General features: G+C 40.6%; 1 protein-coding gene across 1 annotated transcript; it reads right to left on the bottom strand.

Moving 5' to 3' along the window:
- Positions 1-5503: 5503 nt before the first annotated feature.
- ACOD1 (aconitate decarboxylase 1) lies at positions 5504-16618 on the bottom strand. Its single transcript, XM_063431949.1, has 5 exons — positions 16564-16618; positions 14589-14750; positions 11979-12068; positions 10370-10575; positions 5504-6455 (listed from the first exon to the last, which is right to left on the bottom strand). Exons 1-5 carry the CDS (start codon positions 16573-16575, stop codon positions 5504-5506), a joined length of 1422 nt encoding a protein of 473 aa, XP_063288019.1. The 5' UTR covers positions 16576-16618.
- Between the last annotated feature and the right edge of the window lie 1601 nt (positions 16619-18219).

Below are 18219 nucleotides of genomic sequence, written 5' to 3'. Positions count from 1 at the left end.
CGCTGCCTCCCATAATGCAGGTGGGAGCTTGTTCTCTGGCTCGTAATGGGCGTGGCGGCCATCTTGGATTTTGCCAAGCGGTCCCAGCTTAAACATTTCGCCGCTCGGATGGTGTAGGTGGTCGTTGCTTCCCCGGTGGGGTCCGGGATAACCCCCCCGGCCCACAGGGGGGGTGAACGGGGCCCTCAGTAGGTGCGTGGGAGGTACCGCCGGACTAAGAGCGGGAGATCGGCCATTTCTTCCGCCAGAGCCTCACGACAGGCCTCAATACCAGCTGCCCAGGAGTCAGCATTGCCGGTAGGACAGGGGCCGATATCGACTTCTGGAGGGGTTGCATGAGTCCCCTCTGTCTTCTTGGGCTGCTGCCTGTTATTTTTGGGGGGGAGAAAAGGTAGTTTTGGGCTGATTATGAGTGTTTCATTGGGGAGCCGAGGTGCCCCACGTCCATCCAGCGCGGCTGTCAGGCCCCGCCCCCTGATTTTACCTTGTTCTATAAAAGATTTATTATGGTTGTCTCAACACCCTAAGGCGGCGGACATATTTCCCTACTAAATTAACCATTAAAATGTGGAACCTATTATTGAAAAAGTCAACCTTCTGCCACATGGTCCAGAGCTACACTATTATCAGCAGTATGTTATGCTTTACCTGAATTGGATGTAGATTACTGGGCCTCCCAGTCAATTGTCCATATTAATGATCTATTTTATTCCAATAGCCTTCTACCTTTCGATCAATAGAAAGCTAAATTTGATTTAAGTTTACTTGATGTCCCGACACATGAGAGACTTGTGACAACAATTAAAGAACATGTTGCTCTTTCCGTTCAGGATCCGAACATGTTGAAATTGGATATGACAAAACAAAAAAAAAATCTATTTATTAGATCCTGGTCGGAAACAAGGCATCTCCTTGTGTTACAATATTTTTGCAGGTGATATGTTTGATAAAAAAAAATTACATGTTGAGGCGGGAGAATGAGCTGGGTGGGATATACACAGTAGAGGAGTGGAATTCATTTTTATTAATATCGGTAAAAGGTATCGCTCAATGTACAAACCATTTGGAATCCCATTGCAAATTAATTAATAGATGGTACCTAAACCCTTCTAAACTTTTTAAAATTAATCTTAGCGAAAATAATAAATGTTGGAGAGACTGCGGTCAAATTGGTACATTATTCCACGTCTTCTATTTGTGCCCCAAAATTAAAAGTTATTGGCTGAAAATTCTCATATTAATTAATCACATATTAGAATTCAATGTAATATTATCCCTATGTCTTTGTCTCTTTAAGAAAATTCCATCTAACCTGCATAGATACAAAAACATTATACTAGGCCATCTTCTCATATCAGCTAATTCCGTCATCTCTCATCATTGGAAGTCACCCACTGTACCAACTGTGGGTGAAGTCTTATCTCTCGTTTTTGAAAATAAAAGGTGTGAATTGGCTTTTTTCGTGATCCATCTACTTTCACATATGTATTGCAGCATGAATGGTCAATGTGGGAAGATGACGTAAAAGATACATTTGGACTTTAACCATGTTTCCACCTGACTGAATACATATTCTGTTTCCTAATTTTTTTTTAGTACCATGTTGTCATTGTTTGATACTTTATTTTATTTCTGTACATAGTTTACTTATTTCATATACAAATATTTATATTTGTGTGTATTTTATTTGATTGATTATTTAGTTTTGACAGTGGTTCATAAATCATCATATATATGCCAATAAATAAAATGTGTCTCTTTTACCTTGCATTAGTCTGCCTGGAAACTTTTAGTTAGGACTTTCACTCTTATAATACTTGTCTTCTAGAGCAGTGGTCCCCAACCCAGTCCTCATGGACCACCAGGATTTATGTATTTCCCTTTTTTTCCCCAATGGAGATGCTGACAAAACCTGGACTATTGGTGGTCCATGAGGACTGGGATGGGGACCACTGTTCTAGAGTATGTAGTATTTTAGGTGAAATGTCCTCAATATTGGTATGTTTTAAAACCTTTTTTTAATGTGTACTGTTTATATTTCCCTCCTTCTAATGAGGTCTTATGCTGTATATTTAGTTCTGATAGTGTGTTTGCAAATCTCTATTTGGTGTATTTTGTTCAATAACTTTTTTATGGTGCTTGCCGTTTAAATGATGATTTGGGTGAATGGTATTTTAACCAATGGTTTTGAAAATATATATATGTATATTGTTCATAATTTAAATGTCTGTTATATATGCATTAATCTTTAAAATGGCCCCAGGTAGATACGGTATGATTTTTTTTTTCCACGCGCTATAAAGGATATTAATAAGGACCATTCCTTAAGATATATAAGGGGCAGGGTGGACATAAACACTTACTTTTTCTGGTCCTGAGTAGAGAACTCTCAATGTGTTTCGTTGTAACCTGATTTTTTTTTTTAAAATATTTTAAAGCGGTTATTGAAAACCTGGCTGCCCATCCATTTTCTGCTTTCAAGTCTTACAGATTTTAGTTAAAGGGAAACTCCAGTGCCAGAAAAACGATCCGTTTTTCTGGCACTGGAGGGTCCCTCTCCCTCCCACCCACCAATCCCCGGGTTACTGAAGGGGTGAAAACCCCTTCAGTCACTTACCTGGGACAGCGGCGATGTCCCTCGCCGCTGTCTCCGCCTCCGCGACGCTCCTCCTAGTGATTACGTCGGCCGGTGGGCGAGACTAATCTCGCTCACCGGCCGAGGAGACCTAATGCGCATGCGCGGAAATGCCGCGCATGCGCATTACGTCTCCCCATAGGAAAGCATTGAAAAATCATTTCAATGCTTTCCTATGGGGAATAGAGCGACGCTGGAGGTCCTCACACAGCGTGAGGACGTCCAGCGACGCTCTAGCACAGGAAACCTGTGCTAGAAACATGGAAGTGACCTCTAGTGGCTGTCTAATAGACAGCCACTAGAGGTGGAGTTAACCCTGCAATGTAAATATTGCAGTTTATGAAAAACTGCAATAATTACAGTTGCAGGGTTAAGGGTAGTGGGAGTTGGCACCCAGACCACTCCAATGAGCAGAAGTGGTCTGGGTGCCTGGAGTGTCCCTTTAATGGATCCCATGCACTCAAAGGGCAGATCCACCTGGAGCCTGAATGTGTTTTAGGCACATGTTTAAAAGTGGATCCAAAGGACCTCCATTTGTTTCAGTTAAATTATATATTCGTTATTTGCCCACTGGCTACTTGCAATTAGATATTTATGCATTTATAGAAATCTTCAAATGTGTCTTTAACTGTTTTGGTTTTAAGTCAATTTAGTAAATTATGTTTTTCAGTAAATATTTAAATGATATACTTTCTGTTTTTTTAGCAGACACCAATTTTATTTTAACAGGTTCAGTCCATTGATATGAATCCCCAAATGAACTCCTGAATTGCATTTAGCAAAGTTCCAAGCTACAATTTTCACCACGTTTTCCTAATCTGGGTTCTATTTCGATCTTAGTGAATAGAAGTATTGTCCATTGCAACAAAATACAAAAATAGTCACATATTTAAAACAAAAAACAGGCTATTAAAGAAAAAGTCTGTTTTCCATGTTGTACATCATGTAACGCAGATTACATCCACAATTGCATGTTCAAACGATAAACTTTGTTATATTGAGTAGTCATTCTCAACATGGTAGTTGTACAAAATATATGGGCTATGATGAAATTATTATTTTTATTTTTTTTTTATCTTTATTTTTGCTGTGCATAACAACATGTTCAATTTTGCAATACCATGGCAATAAATTCAATGGTTAAAACGATAAAAGATAGAGATTGGTTGCACAATATGTTGAAAAATAACATTGAGTTGGTCCCATAGACGTGTGTCAGTGGTGCTCTACTGCTTGTGTAGCCTTTGTGTCAGTCAAGCCGTTCTCTGTTCAACTAGGCGGCTGGTGTGAGTAGGGCCTGTCCTGTGCAGATTCCAGTCTAGGTTACGTCTAAGGAACACTGCTGTTGTTGTTGTCTGAATTAACTATGTATGGGTTATCTTCAGGTCAGTATGACAAGGTGGTTACATCGGTCTGGTTTCTTTCTGTGTCTCATGACCTATCTGCGGGTCCCCTTACCTATGGGGTGACAGGGGAGGGGGGGGAGGATTGAAGGGTAAGATTGGTCTTCCACGATTTTAGCAGCACCTGAAACGGGTTATGAGGCCGTACATTGAATGGGATGTGGGGCTCCTGGGTAAAGGAGTAGGTGTGTGTTCCTCTACGGTCAGTCTAGTGTGGCCTATTAGGATTCGGGTTCACCATCTATGCACCGTAGGTAAGATTGCAATGCCTCCTTTACTATATAAAGGAGGGGAGTGGTGTGGTGAGGCGTTGTGTAACTCTACGAGAAGTCCTAACAAAAATTGCGTCTCGGAAGATAGAAATGCAGCCGTTGATAACCCTTGGTACATTAAAGGCAACATTGGCGTGAAACCATTAGAGTGTGGAACATCACAATAAACATCTTATAGTCCTGGTTAGACATATATCAAATATCGTCCACCACAGTCCCAAGTTTTGTACAGACCAGGGTGGCCCGAAAATACAAGGAGAAAGAGTTAGACAACCTCTTAGTAGGCCGGGATGCGTGGTAGCAATCAGGTGTCAGTGGGTTTAAAGTCCCGGTCAAACACATAACTGGTATTGTCCGCCAGAGTCCCGAGTTTTGCGCGGGCTGGGGTGGCCCGAAGTGATAAGGAGAAAACATTGAAACTGCAACTTAAGAGGGTGGAGTGCATGTCGGCAATTAGGTGTCAGTGTCCTGTCGGTTCCTGGGTTTGAAGGGGGTGATGTTACTCACGTCCCAATCAGCAGTGGTGGACAGGTCAGCTTGCGTTGCCGGGATTTCCAGTGTCCTCAGGAAAGCTGCACCGTCCGATGGGCTTGAGGCCTTGTAGTGTGTCCTGTTTTTGATCACTGTGGTAGCTCTGGGGTAGGACCATCGGTACGCCAGTCCAGCATTTTGAAGGGCTTTGGTGATTGGTTGCATAGATTTTCTCCACAGTAACGTGGCTCTGCAGAGGTCCTGGAAAAAGGTGAGCGTATATGATTCAAATTGTAGAGGCGTTTTTCCCCTCAGGGGACTGACAGCATAATATGATATCTCGAGGTGGTGGGCGCTTGAGGGGATTTGGCGATGCGGTAGACTCCTTCAAAGGAGAATTGCTTGGTTGATCGTGCCGGTAGTAGGAAGGCGATCAGGCGCCGGACAAAGTGTGGAAGTTCCTCTGGGGGAAGTGCGTCCGCAACCCCCCTTATCTTGATATTTTTGCTCCTACTTCTGTCCTCTAATTGCTCCATTCTGCTCGACAGATGTGAGTAAGAGGAGCTGAGGTGGTGGACGGTGTCTCCCAGGTTGTCCATGTCCTGTTTCAGTGAGGTTATGCCGGCCTCTGAGGTGTGGAGCCTGGTCACCAGTTGCATCTCATTTTTCACTGCAGCAATGTCTGTTGTGAAGAGTTTCTGCATGTGTAGGAACAGGTTATATTATGATGAAATTATTTCATTGTACTTCTTATTTTGATTTCTCATTTTAAGAAATGCAGTTAACACAGAGCAGTCAGTTAGGTCTTCCAGTTTGTTTACATTCTCCACGATACCTTCAACCCCATCTCTCAAGAGAACCGTGGAAGCATTTGCCGTAAATTTTTTCACAAGGTCTTCTTTGCTTAAAGGTTTTCTCCAATGACCATAGAATGTGTCGCATCTCTCTGTAAAAGTTGCTCCATTCTTTAGAGTTACACTAACTTCGCAGTACATGCTCTCAAAATTGGGTTTGTTGTCAGATGGATGTTCTAACTGAATTTTTCCTTGAAGCTCCTTGAGATCTGACCTTGAAATATTGTGGTCATTAAAGGAGTCTACAGAAACTGCCCCATCAAGAAGAGCTGTGCATGCATTAAACTGGAAGGAATGACGAGCTTCGTGTTCGGAAACTGGAAAGGGGCGGTTCACATACTTGGCACATGGAACTCTTAGTATAATTTTGTCTATTCTGTTAACTGGTAGCAAGTCACCATTTTCAACAATGTGTTTCCGGACAGCAAGTGCTGCATCTGCAATCCAGTGCATTCCAAGATGAGCAGGAAAACGTTTGAAGGCCACATCCTGTTTTTCCAATAGCCATGTATAGTTATGCAGTTCTGGTAGAGGTTGTGGGTCATAGTCATTATAGAAAGCCCCAAAGCCAGATTCCAAGTCAAGAATCTGCTTGTTTCCTTTAATTCCTAAAAAGGACAAATAGGCAGCCTCCAAGCCATTCCTGCTGGCATTACCGATATGTAGTGGTTTGGTTTGTGTGGCTGCATTAGCCAGTGGAGCGCCAGAGTACGAAGCAGCAATTGCCAAAGCTTCTCTACACTGAGAAGGATCTAGACATAGAAGTTTAGATGTAGCTGCTGCGCTTCCCATAGTACCAACCACTGCAGGTGGGTGAAATCTACAAAACAAATAAAAGATCCAATAAGAACTCAATATTTTTTTCCTGTTTATGATACATCTAATTGTATAGGACACCTAACTTACTTTTAAATATATTTATTCCATATTTTAAAAATGAGCAATGCCATTGAGAGAGAGAGAGAGAGAAAGAATATGTCAATAAAGGTAATCACAGGAAAAAATATTTTGTACTAAAACGAACACACCCAGTACTTGTGGGAAGGGGCAAAAATGTGTCCCAATGCAATGTTTTTGGGTGGTTAATTGCAAATATGATGAGTGGAATTTATTGGGTGCCATCAGATTTACTAGTTTTTAAAATAAAACATTGCATCCACTTTTCCCCTTTCATATGTTTCGTGATCTTGTACATATATATTTTTTTCTGTTATTTGTTTTTTTCTCCAATAAATTTTCCTGAGTGCTATTTTGATATGGAGAGGCATGACCTGCCAATGGCTTAATGCACTGCCGGACACTGTAATTATTATATATAGAAAGTGATTTTTAATGTAAGAAAGGAACATGAAGAATGGTGCAGTTTACATAAATGTGACGTATTAATCATAAAGATTTATTTTTTTCTTGCAAGAGAAAATAATGTCTAGAAGAGCACCCAAGGGTTAAAAATAAATACATATATTTTAAATCAATATGAATAAGTGCACATAAAAAGTATTTTATATAAAGTCCAATATTACAGTCTTTTTGATCCACTTGAGCAGAAGTGAGAGTCTGTGCATTTACACTTGGTGAAGTAGAGGTATGTTTGTACAGTGTTTGTACATACTGCACAATTGGAGTTTCCTCTTCTTGCAGCAAATCACGCAGCAAGAAAGAGCATTTGAAGAATCAAAATAAATGTTAGGAGTTGTAGAAGCAGAGCTCTGAGTGAACTAAGCGGAATTTGAGATCATTGAGTGCAATATACATGGGACAGTGGTGAATGTCCCTAAAATAGGTGAATGTTGTGCACATTGGTGGTGTGGTAAAGTACAGCATTGAATAAGAAAATACTACACTATTGGAAGCTTGTTTCTTGTTATAGTTTGAAGGCTGTATCATGAGGATAAAGGCTTATATGTTAACAATAACAACCAATAGTGATTATGATCTGATTTAAATTAGTGTGATACAGATATTTTTTACAAAATGTATTTATTTATAAGATGGAGTGTTAGGAAGTCTCCTGGGTTCGTCCCCTCCCCCCTTTCCTGGAAATAAAGGATTCATTTAGATGTAATCCAGTGGCGAGATGGTCTCTTGCCTCAGTTCTGCTCTGCCTGCTAGGAGATTATGAGTACTGATATTCTTCTGCCACACCAAAGCATCTCTTGGTAATTGCTGCACTGTGTCTGCAACATTTCTCAGAGAAAAGCATTACATCCATTGCTTCTCTATGAGAAGCATAGGCTCTCGCTTTGTTCACAAAGCAATCAGAAAGAGCATCCTCCCACCCGTTTGACTGAGTGTGGAACTTTGTCACTTTAAAAAAACTGCTGCTTTCGGGAGAAACTCACAAAATCACTAATAAGTAGATATAAATCCATTTAAAAAAAGAAAAAAAGATCCACAGAGAAAGCAGGCACAGATTATGCATTTTATCATTGAGGTTATATCTAAAAAAAAAAAAAGCTTGCAAAAGCTGTAGATCTCTTGTCTGCTGCCTTTGCAAGCCTTCCTTTTTGTTCTATCCCAGACTGTCTGTGTCTGTCCAATCACAGATTTCCAATGCAGCTCAAAGAGAAGTATTTGCAAGGCAGGTTTTCTGGACAATTGCAGCTTCTTGCGTTTAGCTCCACTGAGTTAACCAAACCAGGAAATAACAGGACCGGTGTCTGGTTGATGGCCAAGAGGGTGTAACAAGATTACTTTATAAAAGTGGCAAATTCTATTAAAATCTGCAATATTGGGGGGGCGGAGCCAGCAAGGCAACGGAGCGGTCGCAACTTTCAGAGCTCCTGCTCTAACTTACCTTACCACGGCTTTTATGGTGGAACCCGAAGCCCAAAGACCCCTCAAAACTTGCCTACAACCGGCCGACAAATTATGGGCCGCAAAACCAAGAAAGCTAAAGCGGACAGAACCTCCCAAGGGAGAGACATTGGAGAAATGCTGCGGAATTCGCAGCAGGCCGCGTGGTCCAACATGGCGCCGGCCGACGACCTCACCTCCTACTCCTCGGAGGACTTCACACCGGACCTCCTGGAGGGACCACCTTACGGGGCCGTGTCAGACCGCAAAACGACCCCACAGAGGACCGGGGACCCAGTCACCGCAGACCAACTTAAAAAAATGTTAGCGGATCTCCGCAAAGACCTAGCAACTGATATGGCTGGATATAAAGAGGCCATTGCAGGAGCCACATCTAAAATCTCCCAGCTGGAGGTCCACTCCACTACCCAAGACACCAGGATATCAGAGGTGGAAAAGCAAGTGGCAGACTTGGCACAGCGGCAACTAGCTACTTCAGACAGGCTAGACGCTATGGAAGACCAGAGGCGGCGGTATAATCTGAAAGTCAGGGGGATTCCAGACTCGGTCGACACCGCTGACTTACCCCATTTTATGCGACGCTTCATCGGAGGCCTGCTCCCACCAAAGCAAGCTAAGTCCCTGAAGTTGGATGGCATGTTCCGGTTACCTAAACCGGCCAGAGCACCGGTGACAGCGACGGCCGACCTCATCCTCAGACTCCAAACACTATCAGACAAGGCCGCACTACAAACGGCTCTGCGGGGCAAAACGCCCTTTCAATTCGAGGGCGCCGCCATTACAGTTTTCCCAGACCTCACCAAGAGCACACTTACCTGGAGGAAATCGCTGCAGCCTCTCCTGCAACACCTGCGAGCCCAAGATATCCCCTATAGATGGGGCACACCACGAGTCGTGATGTTCACACAAAACGGGACTACCCATAGAGCACAGGGATATAAGGAGCTGGAAGCACACCTACTATCAACGGGCATTTTGCAGGCCCCACCGGCGAGAGGAACAGGACTGTCCCAGCTGAACCCGGCCACCATTCGGGAATTCACCCCGAGAGGGCAACGAGGTGCCTCACCAAATGGCTCACTCACCTGAGAGACTCATAGAGACTTGTATGTTCCACCAATACAAAAAACAAAGATACAACCACAGTTAGAGAATGTTTTCGTTTTATCTGTATTACTGTTCTCCTCTATTTACGTTTTGCTGTGTTTTCTCCCTTATTTTACTTTTCACTTCCTTTAATAATGTGCACCTGGTACTACAAAAGCAAAGCCTGATAGCCTTCTAGGTAATCGATCAAACGGTACCACAAGTGAGAAACTAACACACATACAGAGAGGACGCACTGACACTTGTTAAATGACGGCCTGCTTACCGCACGCCCGAGTAACCACCACCGCTCACAAAACACTATTAACCCCCCCCCCCCTCCCTCTGGGAACCAACATTACACTGCCAAACACGTAGTCGAGAAGAAGGAGGTATAACACCATCATAGGTAACATTACGCTGACCCCCCATTCTTACCATACCCGTAAGGGGCTTCACACTTGAGACCATCTAACGTTGGATAGTATAATGTCCTAAAAATATAAAATGTGCTATGTTTTTCTATGAATGCCAATTACTGTTTAATATTGTTGACTGCTATGTTAGCAAATGCTGTTGGGGCATTGCTCACTTACTTGTACTCTAAACGCACAATTAAATAAAGAATTAAAAAAAAAAATCTGCAATATTTGTAAAATGAAAACGAGGGCACATTCTTCATAAATAAAGCATTTCAGCAAGCTTAAGAATCTTAGATGTTTGGAGAGTGTCTTTAATATCTAAAGCCCTTTAGCAAGCTGAAGTGAAGGAATTCTGAGTGTTCCTTAAAAGGTTTTGCCTTCCATTCAGTTTCTGTCTGATGGTTCATACCTCTTTGGAATATTGCTGGCTTCGTGAGAGAATCGCATGAGTCTGCCCTGGACCTCAATGCCTACATTGAAAGCCAACAGAAGATCAAGCCCGGAAGGTTTCTGATGCTTAAGAACAGTTTCTGAAATGGCAATCAATGGTGGCAGAACAGCTCCAGATGGGTGTGTTGCAGGATGCCAGGTGTCATCAAAATCCATTGAATGAATCTTGGGGAGTAAAATTAAAATAATTAATAAGCAAATTATACAGTACATTCTAACAGATGTGTTTTAAATGATGCCTCTGTATAAAAGGCTTTATTTGTAGTCGTCACCCCTTCCCTTGTATTTGTTTACTTACACTTTACTTAGTACGCATGCACAGCATCTCCACATAGTGCACCGCACATATTCCAGTGGTGTACATGTGCCACTATCAGAAATGCATATGTACAGTGTCCCTCCCTCAGTATACTATGCATCATCCATTGACATCTCTTGTCTATGGAGAATCCAGGAGTCTCCATAGAAAAGTATCAATATTGACAGCTAAGGATCTGACAAAGCTCTTCTTTTTTGTTAAGCTTTGTCAAGGAAAAATACATAGGACAAATAATTCCCTACTTTGTCTTATGATATCTTTTGACTGAATTGGGATTTCAGTTAATTTCCAACACAGTCAGTGTGAGAATATCTTAAAAATTGTAGTTATAAAAAAAAAAAAAAATGTTGGGGGATGCATGACATAACTGCTCTAATGGCACAGCTAAAATTGGAGGGCTTAGAGTTACGGGATGTTTAGGGTAAAGCTGGATTTAAGATTAAGTTATTATGTGCTTTCAAGATTTTATGAACGCTAGGCAAAACCTAGATAATGATGGGAGTCACAGTTACATTATATTGAATGCATTTACCCTGTATAAATTTTTGTCTGGTACCCTTAACCCTAAATTTCCCTAACCAAACCACAAGTCCCTCTAAAAGGTATAAGCCTCTAACTCTATGTCTCCCCAAACTCTTAAAAAAAACACCTAACAATAAGCATTCCAAACCCAATAATCCTAACATTAGTCTTAACAAAGAATAATCATAATTTCAGCTAAAAACATTTTGAGAGCAGTTCTGGTTAACTGCTGTATCCATGTTATTACTGCACCAAGTAAAGCAACGTACTAAGAGATGTTGTGACATACACTGAAAATGTGGCACAATAATGTTAGCAACATTCTTTACGTCAGCATTTAAAAATCAAGTCCGTGTATAAAAGTCTACAAAGTCAACGTCAGTGAATTACTGTAAAATAAGCTATTGCAATTTCAACGATTACTCCAAGTCACAAAATGACTAGCACTCACTTAAATGTAGCAAAATGTTCTGTCAATTTTGTTTTAACTGTAATTTGTCTTTACCTTTTGAGATTTGACTGTAATAAACATTTTTTAATAGCACTAATATCGAACATTCTATCCTGGTTAACAAAAATCTTTACCTGTTCAAAGCAGAGTCCAAAAACAATCTGAAAACTAAGCTTGCATAGAATTACATATAATACCTTCTTGGACAGAACAGTCAGTCGCTATATAAAATTGATCACAATAATTACACCAATTGGAATTCTAAAATGTTCTTACTGCAACTCCATTGACAAAGGAGGCGTAGACAGGAGGAAATTGGAGATGTGGCTGGCCCCAAACTGTGCTCGAGCTATCTGTGGTGTACATCTGAAATCAATAAAATACATAGTGATTTAATGCTGAAAGAGAAGAAAGGTTATGTTCCTAGCCTGAACCACAATAATAGCAGAATATAGAACGGATAACCACTGCACCATCATACAATCAATGGGAATTACAATTAACAATAAAACAGCTTTTAATGGCTGGAATAAAACAGAATGTTGCAACTTTTCTTTTCAACAGTTCTTCGTGTAAAAAAAGTCTGCATAAATATATTTAAAGTGAACTTATAAAGTACAAAAAAAAAATTTGAACTTTAAATTTAACTACTCCTTATATGGTCCAAGAGTTACTATGTAAATTCAAATAATCAGGAGCAAATATATATTTATAGAATGGCGTGTTAGGTAAAGATACACGTAGTCAAACAAACATTTAGTAGCCTTGAGCCATTTATGGGACTTAACTGGACCTGGAGGCTTTTGTGAGTTCTGTGTCCACAATGTAGTGAAATCCTCTTCAGTTAAAAGGCAATATTTCAGGATTACCCTAAACAAAATTCACCAGCCAGAAATACACAATAGAATCCAAATTCCTTTATATAGACATAAAACACAGACTGGGATAACGCAATATATATATAGATATATGTATACTAGAAATGGTGTTGCAACAAGTGTTTCTGACCAATTCATCTAGTGAAAATTGTTTTAGCATTTGTGGTTGTGAATGTCACATATGTCTCTCCTTTTTCCTCTCTATCTCACAGTTCACTCATATTTTTTATTTAGATTTTTTATGGAGCTGGAATAAATACAACCCAATGCTGGCTGTCTCGGCAAGCTTAAAGTAACCCTGTCATTGCACGTTAACTTGAACAATTACATTTCATTGGGCAATGAATACATAATGTATCATAAACCAGGTCTGTGATTCCAGTTCAGGGATAAGACACGGGCTATAACACAAGGTCCCATTCCCTCCTCCTATGTGCAGTCTGATCATGCTGTGCAAGTCAGCCTCCATTAATAGTAGGTGTTTTGCTATGAGTGTGAACAAAGTGTTGTGTCAGCATAAATTATAATAAATGTGTTGTGTCCGCATAAATTATAATAAATAAATGTACCAGGTGAGCCGAAATGTTCATAGCCACACCGCCTGCAGATGAAGGTAACAGAACACATTGTATGGTGTTAGTTCAATCTGTACTTGGACAGCTGAAAGACAGAATTGGGCTCTGCAGATTTTAGAGAAAAGAATGTGGGAATTTCAAGTTGAGTTTTCACAGATAGCTTTCTAGCACCATAACCACTTTAATTAGTTGCAGAGTTTATGGTCCCTGAAGTTTCCCATTAAAGTCTAGACTTTTTTTTTTTTCTTCTTCTTTCTTTAATTAGATAGTCACAAAAACACATAAACCTAATTTTTTGCTGGCTGGGCAAAAGTATAAACCATACATAAGGGTACAATTGGAGAAATGTTAGTAACCAATGTATTGCATGGAGTGAATGTTATTTGACTCTGACCAAGAGATGATGAATACAAAATTGTTATAGGAGGACAAAGAAATAAACATAACAATTAACAGCTTGCCTGGCCATAAAGTAAGGGTAACTCTAGCTTGGGGTTGTGTAAGGTTACCTAAGGCTGTTTCAAACATATCTGAATAATTCCCTTTACTTAACTATTAGTTCAGTTTTTAGAATGCAAGCAGTCTCACTGGAAAAGTGGGTTCTGAAAAAAGGATGTCCAGGTTTTCCAATCACCTTTCTAAACTTACTAATGGTTAGAGAGGTACAGCTAGGTCTCTTCATCAAGGAGAAGTGTGGGTCTTTCTACACGTCTACACTTAGGGTATAGAGTGGATGTTGGATCATAAGTAGTGCAAATATATATATATATTTTTTTTTTTAAAGTCCATATGGTAGTATCAGATAACATATTTTATATCTCTCATCACAGATTTTCCATAATTTATAGTTTAAAAAATAGTCTCGACTAGACCAACGTTTCTCAAACCATACCTCAAGATCCATCAACACTCCAGATTTTGTCAGCATCCCTATTGGAATAAAACATAAATCTTAAATTGTTGGTGGGCCATAAAGACTGGTTTGGGAACCATCAGTCTAGACTATTTAAGATGCACCTTGGCAAAAAAAAGTAATGGGTAAAAAGAGGTTTTAAAAAAAACTGGGGAGAAATTTTTCAAGGAAAAAATTTGTACTATTCAGGTCTAAAGTGCTATTGCTGAAAAAACATTGTTTTCAAAGGTGATTGTTTCATATTTAGCAGTTTGCTCTAAAATAGCACCTGTACTAATTCAAATTATTAAAAAGGGATGAATCTTTAAGAGGGTTTTTAATTAGGGGCTCTGTCCTGAAGAAGAGATTCTAGCAAGCTCGAAGGAAAAGGAGCATATCACTGCAACAGTAGTCCCTGGATACCAGACAGTTTTTATTAAAATATACAATGTAGTAGCTAAACATAGTTGACAGGTAATACGAGGGAAAGGAAATAAAATTACACAAGTGAAATGAAATCAAGTGTACAAATGAACCTTACTTTGCTGTATTGTAAGACTTTATGAAAAACATCGGTTGTGGTGCCAATTAATCCAACTCCTATTGTGTCAAGGATCATACGCTTGCTTCTCTGGATCACAGCATCTGTAAGATTGCTGCCGGTCAAACCATGGATCGCTGAAGCAAAACTGGCAGTTACAGTCTGAAAAATATATTAAAGGAAAATGCTACATTAATAGCAGGCACTATATCCTTAGCACATCTTCACATGTAAGTCAATAAGGAAACATAAAGAATAACAACACATTTCAGGTGCCTGTAGGCAAAGAATGTCAAGGTACCATATGTACCTCTCCCCCTCCCCCCCCCCTCCAAAAAAAAGGCGGATAACATGAGATTAATGCATTTATTTAAAAATGTATTTATTTTTTTAAAAGGCATATGATCATATTTGTCAACTCAATGAATAAAGGTATGAGCATATTATGTTTCAATGTGTGAGTATAATCAGTGTATGCAGCTCTGTAAAAATAATTTTAGAAGTGCTTAGGGTGAATGGGTGGGTATAACGTTATAGAGGGGTTAATGTGAGTGTTAGATTACATAGGTTTAGAGTTAAAAGGATTACAATTTTGAGATGAGTTATATTTTTGGTATTCAGGGTGTTTATGATTCTTGGGATTAGTGTTAGAGTTGGGTTAATTGTGGAGTTGAAGGAACATTTTAGCATTAGGAATACAAACATGTATTCCTAACATTAGAGAGTTTCCTCCATTATTTAGATTACACCCCAATTAAATACATAGATCTAATGTACCTATTAATGCAGGGCTGTGCATCAGTCAGCATTTCCTCATAAAGATACATTGACATTTCTATGGGATACATTCAGTATCTCTCTACAGAGCAATGAAATACTGAACGTCAGTCCTGCACATATTGCAGGAACCCACACCAGGAAGTCCCTCTAGTGGCTGTTCGAATGACAAGAACTAAGTTGTAAAGGTTGTGGTGCTTAGAGTGTCCCTTTAAATTTAGGATTAAGGTAAAGGGTTTTGTTTCAAATACTTTCATCTGGGACAATAATTCAAGGCATATTCCATGCGAAAGGCTGTTAGTGGGCAGATGGGTAGTGATCCTTTCCTCTTCCTGTCCAACCCAACACACAGACACTGGAGTAGCTTGGACAGAACTGAGTTTTATACCCTTTGTAACTTTTCTGCAATTCAATTATCAAGCTATGGAAACTGAATGTGCTACAGAAAACAATGACCAAGACTGCTGGTATTTATCTCTCTACACTAGAACAGATAATCTCCAAAAATGCACATTATTTGTGTTGAGCCACCTCCCCCCACCCATGCATTAAGACTACAGTATTTAGCATAGATACAAAACACATTCAGTTTGTTAGGCATAGATTATGTGTCCACACACACACAAACTCTCTCTTGATGAAGTGCATAACGGTGGGATTTTCGTCTAATTTTGTTTGGGGTATGCCATTGTGCACCAGCAAATGATAAAATGGGTACCTTTGACTTGTGCTTGTACTTGCATGTTAAAATCTGGTATATGTGCATTTTGTAATTGGGAAGCAAAGGACTATTGTATATTGTATTAGTGAACAACCCTGTCTGTCTCATTCTTTCTTGCCTTGTTTCCAAACTCTATCTCTATAATAGAAACATGTGTATTCCTTCTCATTGAATAAACTAGTTTTATAATGCATTTTGCAAATATAGTGCACAGATATGCTGGTGGGGAAAAAATAATTTGTTCAGATGAGTGCACACCTTCACATAAAAAAAAAATATTTTAACTTTTTTCCCCGCCTTTTCAATTTCTCATGCAATACATTATAGAGCTGCTAAAATATATATATTTATATATTTCTTTTACCAGCTCTATGATATATATTCCCAGTCCAGCATTGGTGATTGCTGATCTTTACAGTAAGGAATATATACAATAAATTAGACATTTAAGTTAATGATTTTAAATCCATAAAGTACCTTAGAAAGCATGCTTCTTCTCAGAAAACACAGGATGATGTTTCAATATCTGAATCCCTTACATTCACTTTTTAGGTCATCCAACTCACTTTATAGTCATGCACCGTGGAAACACCAGTGGCCCTCCCATTTGTTTGTTCCTTTTTTTGGGATTTCCTGCAATTTCATCACTAAACAATTCAAAGAAAAGGCTTACAATGAAACATATTAGGTATAACCACAAATAGGAAATTTGACTGGCTTTTTCTTCTATAATATACATACATTATTTTAAAAATGTAACTGCAGAGCTGATGTTTTTAGTACCACATTTTGTTTCATTAACCCCTTTACTATGAACTTTTTCATATTCATGGTTGAGTACTAATTTGGAATTTGAATTTTTTCTGAGATTTATTTGCTACATGTGGAATTATCAATCATACTTTAGATATAGAGTTAAATATGTATAATTGTTCTATTGTATATGCTGATATTTAAAACACAAATAGCACTTTGTTTAGAGGAAAAACAAATAATGATGATCAGGGGCAGATCAGTCATGGACCGAGGGCCCGAGGTCAGTCAGGAGGCCCGGCAGCACAGCCATACTTCTGGTGTGGAGATCAGAGATCTCCTCAGCCAGAAGGAAGTGATGCAAAGAAAGTCCAGTGGAAGGTTGCAGGGGGTCCATGATGACTCTCAGGGGCGTACCGTGGGGTTGGTGAAACCAGCGCCCACCAGAGGCGTAGGCTGAGGAGGGGGGCCAAGAGTCAAGTGTCAGTGTGACAGGTGATTTTTGAGAGAGAGACACATGGGAGAGAGAAAGAGACATTGGATGGGGACATGGGGGAGAGAGACAAAGGATGGGGACATGGGGGAGGGAGACAAGGAATGGGGATATAGGGGAGAGAGACATGGGATGGGGATATGGGGGAGAGAGACATGGGATGAGGATATGGGGGAGAGAGACATGGGATGGGGACTTTGGGGGCAGAGAGACATGGGATGGGGACATGGGGGGGAGAGAGACATGGGATGGGGACATGGGGGGGAGAGAGACATGGGATGGGGACATGGGGGGAGAGAGACATGGGATGGGGACATGGGGGAGAGAGAGAGAGACATTGGAGACAGACGTGGGGGAGAGAGAGACATTGGAGAGAGACAGAGATCCGTGGGGGACATGGGGCGGGAGAGAGACATGGATGGGTGGGGGAAACGAGGCGGGGGAGAGACACGTATTGGTGGAGGACCCAAGGCGGGGGACATGAGGCGGGGAGAGACACGGATGGGTGGGAGACACGAGGTGGGGGAGAGACACAGATGGGTGGGGGAGAGACATGGATGGGTGGGGTAGAGACACGGATGGGTGGGGGACACGAGGTGGGGGAGAGACACGAATGGGTGGGGGACACGAGGTGGGGCAGAGACAAGGATGGGTGGGGGACATGAGGGGGAGAGAGACACGGATGGGTGGGGGACATGAGAGAGGGGCATGGATAGGAGGTAAGGGACATGGGACGGAGACATGGGAGGGGGACATGGATAGGAGGCAAGGGACATGGGAAGGAGACATGGATGAGAGGAGGACATGGGAGCGAGATATGAATGAAATGGGGAAGGACATGGAAGAGGAACAGAGAGATGGAATTTGGGGATGTCACGTCCTGCTCT

The sequence above is a fragment of the Pelobates fuscus genome, chromosome 1, assembly GCF_036172605.1.
Source record: "Pelobates fuscus isolate aPelFus1 chromosome 1, aPelFus1.pri, whole genome shotgun sequence".
Taxonomy (NCBI): Eukaryota; Metazoa; Chordata; class Amphibia; order Anura; family Pelobatidae; genus Pelobates; species Pelobates fuscus.
The sequence above is the reverse complement of the archived record's forward strand: the minus strand, read 5'-3'. Positions and strand labels throughout refer to the sequence as shown.

Coding starts and splice junctions, on each gene's coding strand:
- ACOD1 (XM_063431949.1), bottom strand. Junction 12,069..14,588: donor AAGTCTTACAATACAGCAAA/GTAAGGTTCATT, acceptor TATTGATTTCAG/ATGTACACCACAGATAGCTC. Junction 10,576..11,978: donor CCTTTGTCAATGGAGTTGCA/GTAAGAACATTT, acceptor TTACTCCCCAAG/ATTCATTCAATGGATTTTGA.